The 16,038-nt window shown below is 40.4% G+C and overlaps 3 protein-coding genes across 3 annotated transcripts in view; all 3 read right to left on the bottom strand.

Annotated features, from left to right (window-relative positions):
* Positions 1–16,038, bottom strand: part of LOC145451515 (RNA-binding protein RO60-like) — a 250,536-nt gene that overhangs the window by 201,275 nt on the left and 33,223 nt on the right. The window lies entirely within an intron of this gene.
* The window catches only part of LOC145451528 (uncharacterized), a 207,447-nt gene that overhangs the window by 158,089 nt on the left and 33,320 nt on the right, over positions 1–16,038 (bottom strand). The gene's annotated exons all lie outside the window — the stretch shown is intronic.
* Positions 697–13,187, bottom strand: LOC145451536 (complexin-2-like). Its single transcript, XM_080329751.1, has 4 exons — positions 13,022–13,187; positions 9,211–9,386; positions 4,181–4,313; positions 697–1,405 (listed from the first exon to the last, which is right to left on the bottom strand). Exons 1-4 carry the CDS (start codon positions 13,050–13,052, stop codon positions 1,323–1,325), a joined length of 423 nt encoding a protein of 140 aa, XP_080185877.1. The 5' UTR covers positions 13,053–13,187; the 3' UTR covers positions 697–1,322.

A 16,038-nucleotide genomic window follows, 5' to 3' on the forward strand; every position in this document is an offset into this window, starting at 1 on the left:
ATTATGCCATAATTGTACAAATACTTTCGGAAAACATGTAGTAGGAGCCTGTACTCATCCTACGGATGATTTGCACCATACATAATCGACGTATACGATGTGGGGCGGCTGGAACCCTCGAAATCACCGTTGGTTGAACAGTTACTTCATGTAGATATATATCATTGATATACGGAATGGATGTTCAGATGATGATGACCGCCGGCCGTAAAAATGCTGCATGACGATGTAGTATAGTGGTTAAAGATATTTTTTATGTTTATGACAGTGGTCGGGAGCCTTTTTCGTCAAGTTGACATATTTATCCTGTATTTTCAATTGTCAATTTCAATGCATTATGACGTCAAAATTAGGGATTCGTGACGTCATGTCTGAAAAAAAACATGTTTTTAACAAGGGCTATGTTTTAAACATGTTTGTTTTAAATTGATTTTTGTTTTAAATGCAACCGTAACTATACCCTGAAGTTAAGAAATACACTTTACACCGCATTTCCGCTCCAACAGTCTAAAGCAGAATCCGGTGAATCAAAACTCTATCTTAATGTAATGCTAATCTGATCCCGATCAACGTAAATTAACATCACTCAATATTCCGATTAATATAACTAATTAACATCGTATTCAGCAGGTATTGCATCAGCTGACTACGTTTCCTTAAGTCTTACTTTCAACTGATTCTCGCCACATCAAAATGTTGTAGAATGTAGATTCTTTCAGCATTTGCGGTTTTGGAAATATAATTGTATGATACAATATATTAAGTTTTAGACGTGCTGAGTATTTAATAATGTCAACGAGGAAATAAGAAAAAAACCATCAAGACACAAATAAACGAAGAAAAAACACGATTGATAAAGTCCAACGTGATATCGAGCAGGGATGTGCGACTTCAAACACAAAATATTTGCACGTAAAAACATGCGCTGATTTTCACGCAACTTGCAATGCATTTACTAGCGTAAATAGCGTATATATCTCACACACCAGAAAACACTGATTGGCAGAAACTTTCCCAGCACGGTGTCTGAAAGGTCAAAACGCAACAGGGAAATTACAGAGGAAAGGTAGACGCGGTACGTATTGCAAATCTACGACGTAAATGTCATCAAGTTGATCGCATTTGTAAGAAGAGCACCAGCCATGTCTGTGGACAGACTCGTTTGATCGTTTGAAATGTTGCTTTCCCGTAAGCAGCACCGTGTGACTCCGCGGTGCTGTACAGAATATACTGCAGGAGGCGTGGGTTGTTGATCCGAAGCGACCTTCCAAATGTTTACGAATATATGATCCCGGCGATACAGATTTAACTTCTCCGGGATTTTACGATACGATGCAGTTTTCTGTTGCGGTCGATACTTTCTGCTGGATTTCCCCTAGTGCCTTTTCTGCTTGATTTAGTAAACCTGAAATTAGTCGGAAATGTCGGGATTGACAAATTGAATTGACAGCGCGATTAACCGATTTTGATGCTGGAGTTTTATAGTCGAGATAGAAAACCGTAAGGTATCGCGGAGTAGGCCTACAAGTTAAATACGATATCTCACTTTCACAAGGTATCAGCGTCTAGCCTGCATGACCCATATATTATATTCAAAGTCGGCCAACTATATGGAAAATATCCGTATTATCAAAATTAGATTTGAATTAGAATTATTGCTACACGTTTTTTTTCTCCAAATTAGATCAAAATTTAAATTACTCGGAAATGGAATTAAAATCCGAATCCGTAAGAAACAAAACAAAAATCAAGTTCGGGTCGTATCAAATCGGATTTCATTCTCATAAGCACGGGTCTGTGAACCAAGTTGTAATGACTCGACTCGAGTCCGACTCGAGTCACAATTTGACTCGAGTCATTTTTTCAATTGCGTAAAATGACTCGACTCGAGTTAATTTGTGCATTGACTCCTGGGTTGTAATGACTCGAGTCATGTCTCGGCTCGAGTCCTACTCGAGTCTCGATTTTCTGATGACTCGACTTGACTCGAGTCGATCTGTGCACTGACTCGACTTGGACTCGAGTCATTGCACATGACTCGAACCAAGTCATTTGACTCGAGACTCAGACGGCCAAGACCGACATCTCATTGTAATATCGAAGAGTAGTAAAGAAACCATACTATATCGGGATTTCGTCTATTGGTACTGGTACTTGAAAGTGCGACCAGAACTGCGAAAAGTGAGGAAAATTAGTGTATTATAAATACGAACCATTCGATATCACTGAATAGAGTTTTAGAAAGGATTTACAAGACGTTAACCGGAAACTGAGCAGTGATCAGTCAACACAATGACTCGGACTAGGACTCGAGTTATGATACCATGACTCGGACTCGACCGTCTGTTCGCTGAGTTGGACTCGGACTTGGTGGCGAGTTGAAAATCACTCGACATGACTCGAGTCAAAACTATAAAAGTTGGATTGACTTGTGACTCGGAGCCTTGTGACTTGGTTACAACCCTGATTGACTCGAGTTATTGAACCAAGTCATACGACTCGAGACTATTGGATGACATTTCACTTCGGCAAGACGGAACCATGTCGACATGACAGTACGGGCCCTATATACAGTTCTGCCTGTTATTGAATTCGTATTAGTAACCCAATCAATCTAATTTTTGCGGATATATTCTTTTCGAAGTGGTCTGGGGCACAAGACCATGGTAGTCAAGCACCATTAACCCCAGATACAAAAACATCAACAGACATTTCATAGTAACATCGAAGATTAGGTGCGTCACCACATCATTGGTGTTTCGTATATCAGTTCCGATGCTTGGAAATTGGGCGAGAAACCGTTAGGACTGAGGAAAATTACGATATTAGGAATGTGAGCCATTCTATATCACTCTAGCAGAGTTGATAAAAGTGGGTTGAACCGGATTGAACTCAAATCTGAACAGTGAACACAATGACTTGAACTCGGACTCGATTCAAAAGACTATGACTCGGACTCGACTCTCTACTCAGTGACTTGGACTCGAACTTGACTCCGTGGTGAATTGAAAATGACTCGACTTGACCCGAGGTAAAACTTTAAAAGCGAGATTTGGTGACTCGGAACCTTGTCACTTGGATACAGCCCTGCTGTGCGCCAAGCTCACCTCGGTTCGTACTATACAGTTTTCCTTCATAATTTTCAGGAAAACCCGAAATTAAACCAGAATTCAAATTAGAGCATAGAAATATTTGGCAAATTGAATTAGAATTAGGTTGCATTTCTCGCTAATTAGTCTAATTAGGCAACTGGAATAATCTAATTATCTGGGTCTGGTTTCAGTGTGATATATATGCAGGTTGGCTGCTACAGTTATCTAATTGTCCAAGTCTAGTTACATCGCACCATTACCAGAGGTGGTCAAAATAGTAAGAATTTGTACCCAAGTAGAAGTAGAAGTAATGCCGTAATTTTTGCTCAATTACAAGCAGAATTGACCATTTCCAAGATACGCCAAAACTGCTTTAAGTGGAAGCAGTGTATGAAATTCTGCAAAGTATATGCGCAAGTGAGCAATTCAAAAAAGTGGATCTGATCAAGGGATCGTATACGTTCAGCGGTCAATCGTCTACTTTCTGCATCGCAATACGTATCTGCGAGACTAACTATATTCGTCGTTAGTTATATATGCAGTCATGGAATGTATTAAGTTACCGTAACACCACAGCTATATTTCGCGCAGTCGTTTCGACAATTTATCTCATGAAAGCGATGCTCACATCTCCCAAACTACTTTCCTTAAAATTACCAAATACAAAATTTACAGAGTTTTACTGAAGTTTTGTGTAAAAATATTTAAGGGAACGAAAGTTGTCTAACAACTACATGAATCAGTGCGTCAAGTGTGCACTCTGAAAGTTCAACATAACAAATTTCGTTGCTTTTTCAGTTATATGCAATAATGCGCCATTGTGCATCTTATCATGAACTTAATATTTTCACCTGTTACATATGCCTGCAACTATCTTTTACAAACATTCTGCCTTGGCGTGTCAGTCCAGTACCATAGACAGTGAACATTATGGGAGCATGGTGTTTTCTGACGGATTAATCTCTCTGTCGGAGGAGGTGGTAAACAGACTCTCAGCATCCAGGCAAAAATGTTGGGCGGGAGGCCGTGTTTTAGCTAGCCTCGGCCCACATCATATTAACACGGTATCACATGTGACATTGGCATACTTTCTTCCTCTTCCTCTGGCTGATCGTTGTCTTCCTCGACGAATGTCTTATTCCGTGTCAACCTGCCCGCATTATCGCGTTCCCGTGCTGCGGCCTCTTCTGCCTCGATCTCATCTTTTCTCTTCAGTCCATACTGGCGAAAATTAAATTGGATTGACTCAAGAGAGAGAAATAGTAAAAGTAGTCATTGTTGCTAATCAGGTCGTGATTAATTCGAAGCTCTCCAGCACAAAGCTGAGTTGGATAGCTACATAGAACATATTCATCTCTACAAATCAGAATATATTAAAAACATTGCTGCACTTTTTGTTCCAAATTAGATTAAGAATAAAACGACTGAATTCTCGAAAACCCGACATTGCGAATTATAAAGAGATGCAACAAAATCAGGTTCAGCTCATATCAAATTTGAGTTGCTTCGCATAGTCACAGCAATGGAAAATGTCTGTACGCCACCATTGGCTCGTATTGTGCTATAAAGATCTCCTGTAGCATTTTCAGGAAAACCAGAAGTTATATTAGAGCATAAGAAAACTCCTATGTCCAAGTCGGATACACAGCCTATGTTTACGTACACGGTGCGGATTATATCTCTGTCGCAGGGAGAGGTATGGTCAAAGTAAGCAGCGTAGCTGCTCGAGTGGTTCATATGTCCAGCGGTATATGCACATCATGCACTCCTGGTGTGCATATATACAGATCGTGTGTATATATATTACTGCAAAAACACCAAGGACCAAAATATACTAAGCCCTGTATTACGTTCTAAATGCGGTCGTGTCGATGCAAATGCATTTAGGCCTACCAGTTAATCGAAGGCTTCTACGTTTACGCTGTTCTTATGACAATTTCACGCGTGAAAGACGGGGAAGCGAGTGCCGCAGTTGGTTAAAAACTGCAGTCACGACACCAATGGTTGCTGGTTCGAGTCTCGGCTCTGCCATGTTTATATATGTTGAAGGTTTATCTGGGATCCTCATCATCGCCAACCTCACTGCACATGCTGTGTCGTACGAAAAGCCCAACGGACAAAGTGAAGTCGAGCTTTGAATAATCGACAGCAACAGATACTGAAGTGGACGCACGGAAGAGAGGGTGGAAGATGATGAATGCATGCGAGACTGGCAGTCGTCCGCGAAGCGTACGAAAGTGAGAGAGACCGACAAACTTTACAACATTCATGTTATGGGCACAAATGACCAAATAGGCGATCAGTGCCAAATACTGTTCAATAAAACAAACTAAACAAAACAAACTTACCACGAAATCGCTTTATACTTGAAACAAAAACTCAAAATTGAAATATCTAAGCAGGCCTGCTTTTGCCTCAAAAACTGTTGAAGTATAAGTGAAAGTATTCTAACAACATTGCCACTTGGGCAAATAGGCAAGCAGGCAAATCGTAGTGAGTAGGATTCTCCGAAAACCTAAATTGCACTATAAATTCAAGTCACCCAGTTACACCGCACACTTCCCAACATATTTTATGTGTTATTCAATGTTGTGTGTATCAATACATAATGTGGTATCTAACTCAACGTCGAGAATTCCGAGTTTGACACGACATCATGCATTGGCAATCACAATATTGGCGAGCACGTAAAATATGTTGAGAACTGGTGTCCAACGGCACGCTTTGATTCTAGGCAGACATGGGCAAAATTTTTGGCTCAGGGGCCGCATTCGACATCTGCTTCCATTCGCGGACCGCACTATTGTAAATGGAGATTATTAGCCAAAACGCAATATTTTTATTTAATTATATAGGCCTCGTGACCGAAGAAATATGTAGATAATATAAATGTATATTTAAAACAAGCTATTAGACGCGTTGGAAATATAATAAAAAATCCAATAAGCTGTTCGTCTTCGACAACCAATTTGTCGAAATTAGCGATGAAAGTCGCTTGTGCCGATTGTTGCAACAGGATGAAAATTTGAATCTGTGGGCAACGATCTGGTCATACATGCGCTACTTTTGCTTTACCTCCAGGATACACAATGCTGACAGCATCGTACGCTACTACAATATATTAATATAATAACTATAAGCTACTTCTACACATATCCAGGACGAATCTACCTAATACACCCGCAAATTCGTTTTTTTTTCAAGCAGAGCACTAAAAGTAATAAAATTACTGGAGTTTCAAATTCACGAACGCGCTCGTCGCTATTGTGACTTTCTTTTATGTTTAGCAAGCGAAACCTTTACCAATGCGTGGGGTTATAGGTCAGGCTATTGCGATAGCAAAAAATTTATGGCGTCAGTTATGGCGTTTTTAGTTGTACCTGTACAATCACATGGGTGTGAAATCAATAAGGGAGAACGAATTGCCAAAAAGGAGGACATTTTCGATTTCCTCAAAAAGGAGGACTTATCGATTTGACCCTAAAATCACTTCGACCTTTATGAGCGCGTGCTATATTTCGATGTTATCGGACACTTCTTAGTCATTCAGTGGCCAAACCTCTTTCAACTTCAAATTGATTTTATCGCTAGATCGATTGCGCACGATCGATAGAATTCATAAACTTGATTCGACATCTTGCTCTTCGTGATTTTTCGAAATGGCGAATATTAATTAACTCCGCTGTACCGGGAGCGAGGCCACGTGGCGTTCATGCTCGAGGAGAGGATTACGAGAGAGAGACTGGTCGGTCTACGCATTAAACTTTGCGATTTCGTACAAGGTAAAGCCGCTGTTCCGTGCATAATCTATGTGTAGTTCTATAATATGTTATACGTGCGTAAAAATCAATGGCCTGTTCGGAAGTTCGATCCGTATTTGTTTTATGAACTGGCCTGACCGCGATATACTTGAGCCTCGTGCACATAGATTCCACATTTCGTGTTTGGTTCGCGAAACAACTTTATTAGGTATTGCAGGGGCTCCTGAACTTGTTTAACTGCGTACCGTTTCGATTTTTCTGCACGAATCGCGCACCCCTCGAAAATAACACAGGATATAAAGTGTACCCAATTGAAAAGGCGATGAAACAAACTATGCATTCACACTTTCAACTTTTGCACATTTAATATGAAAGGTCAACCTGACGTTTCTCTATTTGTGGAGGTGTTTTGTAAAGGCACCCGGGTAAATTATGTTCGATCGAAAGTCGGGCACGAAATTCGTTCTTCGTCGTGCACATGCTCGAAAAACCTTGCTCACGACTGTAAGTGAAGCAATGTAAATGCATGGCGGTCTAAGCTTTGAAGAACTCGATTCTGTGTCTGTTGTGCGCTTGGCCTGCGAGCATATATCATTCCACGCGGCCGTTGAGTTATATTTATCTCATAAGACGGAAATGGTATACACAGGTCAGGGAATTTTCAACTCCTATAAGTACGGGCCAAAATCGTATGATCTGCCAACCTGAATATGAGCATGTGGATAAATTGTGACATGCATAGATACATACTAATGAATTTGTGTATGCTGTGATGCCATTTATGATTTTGAGCCTTGATTTCATTTGATCTATATTGTGCCGAGATCTTATCTCCTGCATTTCGTCGCGCGTATAATCTTTAACCGTGGTGCAAAATACCAAAATACCAACGGTTAGGTAGGTAGGTATTATGGGATAATCGGACTTATCTACTTGGATTTTCGCCTCAGAACGACGAAAGTCAATAATCGTTCTCGCATGTCAATGGTTCGTTCTTCTTTATATGCCATTGCGAATTCAATGTATATCTATACAGTGCGCGCGATTGTGGCGTTAGTGGTTAATGGCTATATCAATTCAGTTCAGTTCAGTTTATTATTCACTGTTTCATCAGATCAATACAGCATAAGATCACGATACAATGAAAAGACAGGAAGGTGTCGAAACGACTTGCAATAGTCTTTGAAATCAGACACCCCCCTAGGGTAGGTATTCCTCGCCAAACGAGTGATCAGCAACTCAATTTATTTTCATAAACAAAAACATCTACAACAACAACAGCAACAACAACATAGAACCTCGTAGGTACCGATCCACCCTTTTACAAAAGTTTACAATCAAACGAAATATAACCTTTCTGGGGTTCGAATCATCACCTATAGCTAGGGTTGCCATCGACATGGACCGAAAAATAAGGACAGTCGATAAATTAGATTACCATGAAATGCGATTCTGTACATACTTTGTATTTATTCGAGCCGTGGCATACCAGATTTCATACTTTTCGCAAGAAACAACCTGCTCTTGCAACTCCTTGTTATTAGAAAGTGCTTCATGGATGTCACGACATTTCAGGCATAGATTCACCGTTACTCAGGGCCGCAAAAGCACGTCGTCAGTCGCCCCTTCCCCAAAAACACGTTGGTCTGGGCCCTGGGGCCCCATCAGGTGATAAACCAAACTTTTTCATCGCATTCTGATGAGAGGCGCCAACCAAGATGGAAAAAGGCTGTACATCAAGTTTAGACAAAATGCAGCAAGAACTCCAGTAAAAATGCTTGTAGTATTGGTCCTAGTCGAAGCAAACTTCTTTGCGATGTTGGAATCGAGGAATATTGCTTTGAACAATTGCGATGTGCAATCGTAGTAGAGGAATGATTGCTGAAGTTTGACAGCATGGAATGCCCTGGTACCTCAGCAGCAGCTGCCTAGTAGTCTGTGGTCGTTGGTGTTGATCGACTTGTGAAACAATTATTCATCGACTGGCTCGAATCAATCATTAGCCTATGACACACTTCTTGTGTTTTGGGTTATCAATGTGAGTTTAAGTAGCGGTGTTTCCTATAGCCTCCAGGTTAATGTCATAATTGCAGATATTACAATGTTCGAAACACATTTATGATGTCATGAAATCTCGACGCAAAAGTATAATTTTAGAATATTATGGAACACAGATACCAAAGGAAAACGATCGAAGTTTTGTAGTTGTTGAAAATAAGACAAAATAAGGACGCAAGTCGAAAAGAAGGACATTTCTTAGAAATAAGGACGGTTGAGTTTTCTAAGACGCGACCCTTAAAAATAAGGACAAATCTTAGAAATAAGGACGGTATGGCAACCCTGCCAATAGCACTAACCTTATCTCTGATTTTTTGCCGCTCCTCTTCTCTCTCCTGTTCTTTTTTCACGTGCTTCGCTTTTCTCTCGGCCTCCTGCTCGGCCAGAGCCTCCAATTGTTCCTGCTGAGCCGCGGCCTCTTTCGGGTCGACTTCTTTCTTCTCGTCCATCAATTTGTTCAGGTCCTTGGTGGCTCCTGCATAAGGCGTCTAGCTTAAGGCGCGTTTCCGAAAATTCGAAGCATTATTCGAACAGTATTACACGACTAGCCAACCAATTTCTTCTAAATGAATACTAGCCAGCCTTCAGGATTACCGGACAACGACCTAACATCGACCTCGCCTTCCGCCACATACCACCTCATTCTGTCGCTTGCGTCTTATATTCTCTGCTTTACTTTTTCATTCAGTGTACATGCCCCTTCTTTACTTCGCCTAGGCCAATTTGGGTGTCTGATCTTGAAGACTAATCCAAGTTGTTTCGACACCGTCCTATCTTTTCATTGCATCGCAGTTTTGTGGTGTTTTGAAACGATGAAAATATTAATAAAACTGATTGATCGATTGATTGACAAGATAGCGTAATGGCGAAGCGTCCGGCTTCTTGATCGATAGGTCGTGGGTTCGATCCCCGGCCGGGTCAGACCAAAGACCTGATTAGTAACACTGGTATCCATGACTTCCCTGCTCGGCGCTCATGCATTACTGGGATAGCGTGGAGGGGTGGTGCAAGACTTAGAACGCCGTTAATGACTATATCTACGCCTGCCTTGTCCCGCGGCATATGCACACCATGCAATCATGGTATGCATATGCACAGATCGTGTGTATGTATATCATGAGTTGGTGTATATGCCGCAAAAACATCAAGGACAGAAATAAACTACGTCCTTTTTTTCCTTACGGCCACTGCTATGTTTGGACGTGAAATAAACTAGAAAGGCTGCATCCGGATACGTGTAAGCTATAAGAAATAAATACTCGCAGATTTTAGTTTTGTGACTCCCTAATACCAGATAATTGCCGGTATTTTTTCCTCTTTCTTTCAACCGATTCAACCAGTCGGGTTCTAATCAGGATTAATCGTAGGGATCCTCAACATTTCGGGTATTATCAAAGTAATTATCACGAATCAATAGCACAAGCTACAAGGTGAGCTGGTGAGTCCCGAATTACTTCTACTTCTTCGTAGTATTCAAGTAGGTTTTGCCGACAAGCACTGTACAGTGTACTCGCTCAAGTGGTAATGATTGTAGATTACTTTCACGTTTACGTAACAAATTTGATTTTTTTTAAGGCAAAAAAGGTCCAGAAGAATAACTTTTAAGGTTACTTTGAAATCACTACTTTCATTTACTCTTTAGTAGAAAATTATTAGGTTACCTCTTCTTCTACATGAGTACCAGCAATAGTTACTCTGACCACCGCTGCAAGTTACTGACTGTAGCTGCAATACCAATGAGTCGTGGCTCTAAAATGTCTTCGTGAGGGTTGGAGGTTGATCCATCCCACGTAAGCGGTGTATTACAAAGACTATTTGTACAGAAATAGGCCGTGCTATGAGTAGCCGGTCCGAGAATGACGAAAAATAATATCGGCCTTGTGCTAAATGACCATTGATGTCGATGCGCTATGAAGACCAAAACGACAACGACTGTGGGTTTTGGTCCGTGATTTCCTGGAAACGACTCGCTAGGATCAGATGAATAGGTATAAACCGCCTTGAATCACCTATAAGAAACGATCGAAACGGGTCATAGAATAGCCTACTTTTCAATTATTCATACGCTGCAAGGGTTTTTGCAGCGGAAGCTGATGGAAATCGTTTCACCTGTAGCGCTCGTTGTCGACTATATACTGCTTTAATGCTTACTTTTTCTACTCTCATGGTAGTGCTGTTGAAGCGCACTTCAGTGTACGTTGAATGCCTGAGTAGCGTCGATTTTACGATGTTTGGTATCACATGTTACGCGTATGAAACTACATACTAAGGCCTGGATGCAAAAACTTTGAAGCTTCTCTACTTTCGTACTACTACGATACTTTGGTTATTCTATGAAGCATATTCAGCCGTCAAGACAGATGCTCATTCCACACAAAAGGTGCGGATTCTAGACTATATAATCCGTTATCGTGTAGTTTTAGCGATATGTACTTATTAATAGATAAATCGAGTATCAGACTGGTTTGATTCCTTGCCGAGTACGAAGATTTGATTCAAATATCATTCATAGTATGAATTGATTTCAACATTTGAGTTTGTACCTGTTTCACAAAATCAAAATGAAATGCTATTAACACTTACAAAAACAACTCCTTTCATAAAATGTTAAATAAAACTTAGAATGCAGCGATTCGTTTTAATGTCGCTAACAAGAAGGTATTTTTATATGAACAAAATGCGTACAGCCTCGCGGCTCACATGTGTCGAAACGATAAAAATTAGCGATAATATAGTTATTCGTCGTTAAGAGCATATCGTTTGGGCACCAGAAAATATTGTTATTGCTCGACTCTAAGCATTATAATTAGTACTCCGCTCGGATTCGGTACTCAATAAAATTGTTGTACAAGTACACAGCCGTACTTAGCACCGGGCAAATTTTGATTCGCAACAGGAATATTGGCTGAATTGGCATCGTACACTATATGAAAACTCGTGCAACTATAGTTCACAAATGCAAGTGTCCAATATGTGAATAACGCGTGCAGAATACCACTTGAAAGCACTCTTTTGAAAGCACTTTAACATAGATGATTAACGGACGTATGAACTTTTATCCCGAACCGCAGTCGCATTAATCAAGTGAGTTCCATATTAACTATATATTTCAGTCTCTTTATCATAAGTATTTGCGTTGCTGTTTCGATTTTCATTTTCCATAGCTTCGTGACGCTGTGTGGGTTCTATTATTCGAGTCACAGACGGATTCCAAACGCGTTATTTCGACAATAACAAGCGTACATAATGGCGGGAATAATTCGATAAGGCCTCACGCTTGCGTGGTTGCCGTCCAACACAATCCAATCATTTAATCTTCTTTGTTGCCGCTAAAGTGAGGACAAAAATCAATATACCAGAATGGATGGGATTGCGAGGAATGAAATTTTATCTTGGTAGCTATCAGGGGAAATGCAATCCTTATAGACTGAAATCGTCGGCGAGTGACTGCGCGCAATGTAGCTCCGACGTTTCTAAGACGGTTACCAATCGCCTGATAAATAACAAGCATCTCATGATATCGAATGCACACTGTAGGTAGAGTGTGCGTTATAGCTACGTTCGACTATGTAGGTCATGTGCCATACGATAAATAACAGCTTACCATTTAATGTTATATTATTTTACTTTTTATAGATTGAGCACTGAGCACTGAGCAGTGTGCGACGTGCGTGCATGTGCGTGCATGCATGCCTAATCTTACATCGCCTGGGCCCAAGTCTCATATCTTTTCATTGTATCGCAATCTTGTGGTGTAATGATAATTATAAACTGGACTGAACAGCGGTAAATATTCAACCGTTTGCATTTATCTAGCAAAGCTATAGAGCTCGACTGCTAATTACTTTACGAAATGAATTAGGATGCGCTATTTTGTGAATGCAATACGGCATTGCGATGTATTATGTTTGCAACGATGACTGTAGGTAGGAGCAGGAATTGCTGCCTGTCGAAATACTACCAGACCCCGTGAAACTATTTGAAGTAACACAGGCCTTCGTGAATCATGTCTTCAATAATTATATATTGAATAAATTATGCGCCTATAAGAAAGCTCTTCAAATATTCCTTTATAATTACACAGAGTGCACCAAACTCCATAAGTCTCACCTCCCAGAGCTTGCTTCACGATGAAATCCATGGCCGGCTTCTTATTGACGTGTTTGCGCCAAGAAACTTTCCACTAGCTGCCAACAAACTTGCGACAAGATCTACACACTAGCTGATTGCTCGAAGCAAATATACCCCGAGCGACTATACGCATTCCAGCTTTCGGGTGAATCGATGCATATTGATTCTGCGTTTGTTGCGGTGCGTGGGCCCCATAAGGAGAGTAAGTTCGTTGCCGCAGTGAGAGAACGTGGATAGGAGTGGGATAAAGTAATATCTTATTCATGAACGTCGTAAAAATCGATCGCCCGAACATGTCGGAAGCGAAAATCACGGACTTGAAATATTAAACATCATTAATATCGAGTCGATCTTTGAAGCAATCGCGTTCAATCAACACAGCCAAAACAAATAGATAGTCGTTTTCAAGAAAAACCCTGCAAGTAACAGAGTCGAATCAATACGTATATATTTTGAAGATACTCTTGGAGATGCAGAAGTTCGATATACAATTCAATGATATATTCATATTGAAATAAACCCGAATATCATCGACTGACACTCGTCAGGAGTGATTTTCAGCAACTATAGTCGAGAATTGAAAAATACATTTTTGATATGTTCGCGTTTATTTCAATATGAATATGAAATGCTTCTTGGATGTATCTAACTTCAATATACAATTGTATAGTATATCTATATAGAAATAGACCCGAATATTTTCAGCTGACACTCGTTTGGCGTGATTGTCAGCAACTAGAGAATTGAAAACACCTTTGTATATAAGCTATCGTATCACCAACACACTATTCAACAATATGAATATATTATTCAATTGTATATACAGTATATTGGTTAGTGCAAAACATCTACCGATTCTTAATAACTCCGTCACGCCGCGCGAGTGGCAGGCAACACCAATGACAGATGAACTTGGAATCAAGAGAGTTTATATTGAGAGTCGATATCGAATGATTAAAGATGCGGTCTCTGACAGTTTCGAGTTCACTCTTGCAAACCACGCATCGAACACTTTACATAAAGTTCCCGACAAAAATCGATTGGTATTATAATGTCTCCCGTTATATCTAGGTAAAACGTACAACGGAATATCGGATCGACTTTGGAGCATGGGCCAATACACTCGCGGGTAGAAAAGCTATTACACTTGATAGACAATATATTCGAAAATTATATCAGATATATGATTCAATGTGAGATCCTCGATTGGTGGGGAAAAAGCTACATTTTAGCGAATATTCAACTGTCGCGGCTCTTAAATCATTGCTTAGTTCATCTTACTTAGAAGTATACTGCTGTAGTAGTGTACTATGCATCTAGTAATTGTGTGGATGAAACTTTAGAATTTTCCTTTACGTATTTGATGCTCATTGTCCGTGCTAGTTTTGTTACTAACAGTGACGCTACTGCAGTAAATTACTTCAATTTATCTTTCTTGAAATGTCCTACCCGCACCAGCGTTTCAAAGAAAGAAGATCTCGAGCCGGGATGCCTCGAATACTGACACGGAATGCATGTGACACCTTACAGTAAATATGGGCAAACACTCATACGCGTAGAGCTAGCCTACATCCTATGATCATACATATGGAAAATATCTCTGGTAATGTTTAAGGCAAAACACTTATAGCGAAGATGGTGTTCGGAAAATTGAAGCACACTATTACGGAAATGCTGCTCAGTAGGGCTGTTCAAAATAACTTTTTTCCGGGATTCCAGTCGTTCACTGATTAAATTGTCCGGTTACCCTAAAAACGCTGCACACTTCATCGGTGGATACTTTGAGAATATATCAACGAAAAACTCAAATAACTACGCTTCTACGGGTCGGAATCGAGTCAAATTTGTTTTGCATCGTTTTTGAAGACAACTCAACAATGTCACGGGGTTAACAGAAAAATTTGAAATTATTTTAAAAATTTTACCTAATAAATTAAAAATTTAAATTTGCTCTGCGGCGGCTTCTACTTGTTAGAACTGAACCAAATTTGGTGTGCAGCGTTTTTAGGGCAACCTGACAATTTAATCAGTGACTGACTGGAATCCCGGAAAAAAAGTTATTTTTGAACAACCCTGCTGCTCAGTCGCTAATAAGTCCGGTGAAATATTTGATAGACACCCCTAGAAAAGGTTTCCAATTCTGCGGTAGGTCCAGTTTTAGTGCACCACCTTTTTAACTGTGAATATACACCTTTTACGTTAAGAGAGTAGCGTATACGTCCTGTTACAAAAGCCGAGGGTGAAATTAAGCGGCGCTACAGGTCGACAGGATTCAGTATGAAACGATGGCCCACAGCCGTACCGTGTCCATCAATTGGTAAGTTGGTAAATGAAAGTATAACGCATACTAGGGATGACTTGGGCCAAATACGTCCGATTGGGGTGTTGAACAATGCACAACTTGTTTTTGAGACAATATCTGGCGCAAATATAGAAACCGGTGTTTCACTCTTAAAAATACATCTATCCGGTCTAGCAGAGTCCTCGTCGAAATTGCTGGCAAAGCGACTGAAGATATTGATAGGTGATGTTTAAAAAGTCAGCATGTACTTCAGCATCAATCAATCAGGTTTATTAATATTTTCATCGTTTCAAAAACATCACAAGACTGCGATACAATGAAAAGATAGGAAGGTGTCGAAACTACTTGAAGTAGCCTTTAAGATCAGACACCCACCTTAGCCTAGGCGAAGTAAATAAGAGGCATGTAAACTGAATGAAAAGTAATGCAGAGAATATAAGACGCAAGCGACAAAATGAGGTGGCATGTGGCGGAGGGCGAAGTCGATGTTAGGTCGTGGTCCGGTAATCCTGAAGACTGGCTAGCATCGTGGTATCATATGGGCTGAGTCGCCGCTAGTTATCGTGCACATTAATATATTACTCACCGAATTGCAGGGTTGGAATTAGCGATATGACGTGACGTCATAGGTTCACGTTCGCGTTCTCAAGAACCAAAACCTTTCACGGGTTCGCACCATCCCTAGCGCACACGC

The sequence above is a fragment of the Botryllus schlosseri genome, chromosome 12, assembly GCF_051294905.1.
Source record: "Botryllus schlosseri isolate E-star chromosome 12, Bs_hap1, whole genome shotgun sequence".
In the NCBI taxonomy this organism is placed as follows: Eukaryota; Metazoa; Chordata; class Ascidiacea; order Stolidobranchia; family Styelidae; genus Botryllus; species Botryllus schlosseri.